Consider the following 3,031-nt stretch of genomic DNA (forward strand, 5'->3'; position numbering starts at 1 on the left):
CCTTAATACTTTTGTTGTAGTTGCGGATGCTTGCAATAGAGGTTAATCATAAGTGGGATGCTTGTCCAAGTAAGGACAGTACCCAAGCACCGGTCCACCCACATATCAGATTATCAAAGTACCGAACGCGAATCATATGATCGTGATGAAACCTAGCTTGACGATAATTCCCATGTGTCCTCGGGAGCGCTTTTCTCCATATTAGAATTTGTCCAGTCTTGTCCTTTGCTACAAAAAGGATTGGGCCACCTTGCTGCACTTTATTTACTTTTGTTACTTGTTGCTCGTTACCAATTATCTTATCACAAAACTATCTGTTACCTATAATTTCAGTGCTTGCAGAGAATACCTTGCTGAAAACCGCGTATCATTTTCTTCTGCTCCTCGTTGGGTTTGACACTCTTACTTATCGAAAAGACTACGATAGATCCGCTATACTTGTGGGTCATCACTAGGTTCCCCCGAGTCGCTCGCCTAAGCGACGCTGGGGTCAAGCGTCAACTTGCTCCAACAATGAAGCCTCATGAATGGCTTGTCCTCGTTCTTGTTGTACAAAGCCTCCAAGGCCGAGTTAGCAAAGTGATAAAATCATAGATCAAAATAGTGCAACATAGAGCATAACAATCACATTATCAACAGATAGAGCAACATGAAGCAAAACTTACGAGCTCACGGAGTCCTACACCACTTGGCCATCGGTTTTTTGTTTGTGAATATGTCCTGTAAAACTTGTTGAGAGTCTCTTGAATGATAAATACCATCTATGACTTAGTATTCACTCATTTTGATCATCGATTTTTTCTTTGTTATATGGATCATAGTGCAAAGCAAAGACCAACTCGCTGCACCCATCGCCGCCGCCGCGCAGATCTGAGTGCAAACCTTAAATCCTAAACCCTGGACCAGACCAAGAAACCGTCGCACCCCCTTGCAACTTGTTTTCTCCTGTATCTTCACATTACCTCCACCCAAAATAGCTTGTATTGTTAGATGTATCCGTATTTAGATAAATTTAAGACAATCTTTTTTGGATGCAGGCAGTACAAAAGACACATAGTTTGTGTGTTTAAAAAAAAGGGACACCATTAGCTGATTGCCACTTCATTTTGTGCATACTGATTAAGTGGTGTTGCTCAGTTTGAAAATTCCACTACAGAGTCAACGATTCAATCGAATATCGAAATCTTCAGATTATCCACGAAGTCAACAAATGCCGCCGCCGAAGATCCACCGCTTTCCAGCGCATTGGCAGCAATCACTTGTGCCATCGTCATCCGTTCCCTGATCTCCTCCCCTTGCTCGGACTCCATGATCAGTCTCACCTTCCCCTCTACCTCATCCGCTTTAACTATCCCCTCGTCGTAGCCGCTCATGGCCACCCCGAGTTTCATCTCCTCCACGACGAACACCTTGTTCATCCTCTGCTCCGCGTACATGGGCCAGCACAGCATCGGCACCCCGGCTACAACACCCTCTAGCGTCGAGTTCCATCCGCAATGCGTCACGAACGCGCCGGTCGCCGGGTGCCGGAGCACCTCCACTTGCGGCGCCCAGGAGGAAACCACCATCCCGCGTCCCCTCGTCCTGTCCAAGAATCCCTCCGGCAGCAGCGGCTCCACCGCCGCCTCGGCCCGCCCCTCGAACCGCTTCGTCGCGTCGGCGTCCGGCGCAACGGGCGCTCGCACGGCCCATAAGAACGCGTGCCCGCTCTTCTCCAGTCCCACGGCGATCTCCTTTAACTGCTCTGCGGGCACCGAGCTCGCGCTCCCGAAGCAGAGGAATACCACGCTCCGCGCTGGCTGCTTGTCTAGCCATCTCAGGCATTCGTGCTTCACGGCGCTTCCCCTCTCCTCGCCGACCAATGGACCGACGCAGAACAGTTTCGGTACTGACTCGCCGGGACAGGGAGTCCCGTCTTTTATCGCCTTGACGGCGCGGGGCTCCAGCCACTCGAACGTGTTCGACAGAATGCCCTTAGATCTTGGCAGCTGCTCCATAAGGCTAAGGATTGTCTTGTACTGGCTGTCGCCGCGGTCGAGCAGCACTTCCGGCAAGTCAGACGCCGGAATTGGGTGGACTCCGGGGAAGTGCAGCAGGGAGCGCCCCATGTCCCGGAAGGAGACAGTGGAGCGCATGACGGGGATGTGCAGGTAGGCAGCAAGGACCGACGCAGCGGAGGTGAAGAAAAGGTAGGCCGGGACGCCGAGCTCTGCGGCGGCATCAAACCCGTAGGCGCAGAAGAAGTCGGTGACTAGAGCCTTGAGGGACGGGAGGGGCCTCAGGAAGGCGAGGAGGGCAGAGTTGGTGGCGCGGAGGTCGGCGACAAGGGCGATGAATGGATCGGCATCGGGGTCAGCCGTCTGGGCGGAACGGGTCGCCGACGGCGGGAGTAGGTGGAAGGAGACGGAAGGATAGGATGCGGCGAGGCCGGCAATGGTCTCAGAGGACTTGCCTATAGACGGGACGTCGGCGACGGCGACGGTGACAGGAACGCCATGTGCGGCGAGATGGTGGGCGAACTGTGTCATGGGGTGGAGGTGGCCCCTGACCATCCATGTGTAAAGCACGACGGTGCTCTGCATATTTGCTTCTGTGTTTCAGTGGCAGTGTTCTGAACTCTGAAGGAGGGAAGCTGGCAATTGATCGGTTGTGTTATATGTACTGGCGATGTTTCGTAGCCGCCTGCGACTACCAGCTGTAAAGTTAGGCATATTTGAGTGTGTGGTCATGGTAGGTTGATACGTTGTTTGATTTAGTTTGGTTTCGCATGCAACTATTAACGCCAGCAATGGTTTCAGCTGCCAAGTTAGCATATTTATATGACTAAAACTGCTGGAAAAAACGTATGAAATGCCATGCTTTCCCAGCATGCGTCAGCCAAGTAAGATTTTTCCCAAAAAATATGCTTCGAGAATGGAGATGTACCCGATCTTATTCATGGTTATTTTATGCCGTCGTGAATCACGTCAAGCTCGGAAACATAGAATCACGTAGAATGAAGTTTGGACTTTGCAACTGCTTGGACACCCAT

General features: G+C 51.6%; 1 protein-coding gene across 1 annotated transcript; it reads right to left on the minus strand.

Annotated features, from left to right (window-relative positions):
* Nucleotides 1-1,043: 1,043 nt before the first annotated feature.
* LOC119271935 (anthocyanidin 5,3-O-glucosyltransferase-like) lies at nucleotides 1,044-2,773 on the minus strand. Its single transcript, XM_037553568.1, has one exon. The coding sequence runs from the start codon at nucleotides 2,580-2,582 to the stop codon at nucleotides 1,167-1,169; it is 1,416 nt and encodes a 471-aa protein (XP_037409465.1). The 5' UTR covers nucleotides 2,583-2,773; the 3' UTR covers nucleotides 1,044-1,166.
* Between the last annotated feature and the right edge of the window lie 258 nt (nucleotides 2,774-3,031).

The sequence above is a fragment of the Triticum dicoccoides genome, chromosome 3A, assembly GCF_002162155.2.
Source record: "Triticum dicoccoides isolate Atlit2015 ecotype Zavitan chromosome 3A, WEW_v2.0, whole genome shotgun sequence".
Lineage (NCBI taxonomy): Eukaryota > Viridiplantae > Streptophyta > Magnoliopsida > Poales > Poaceae > Triticum > Triticum dicoccoides.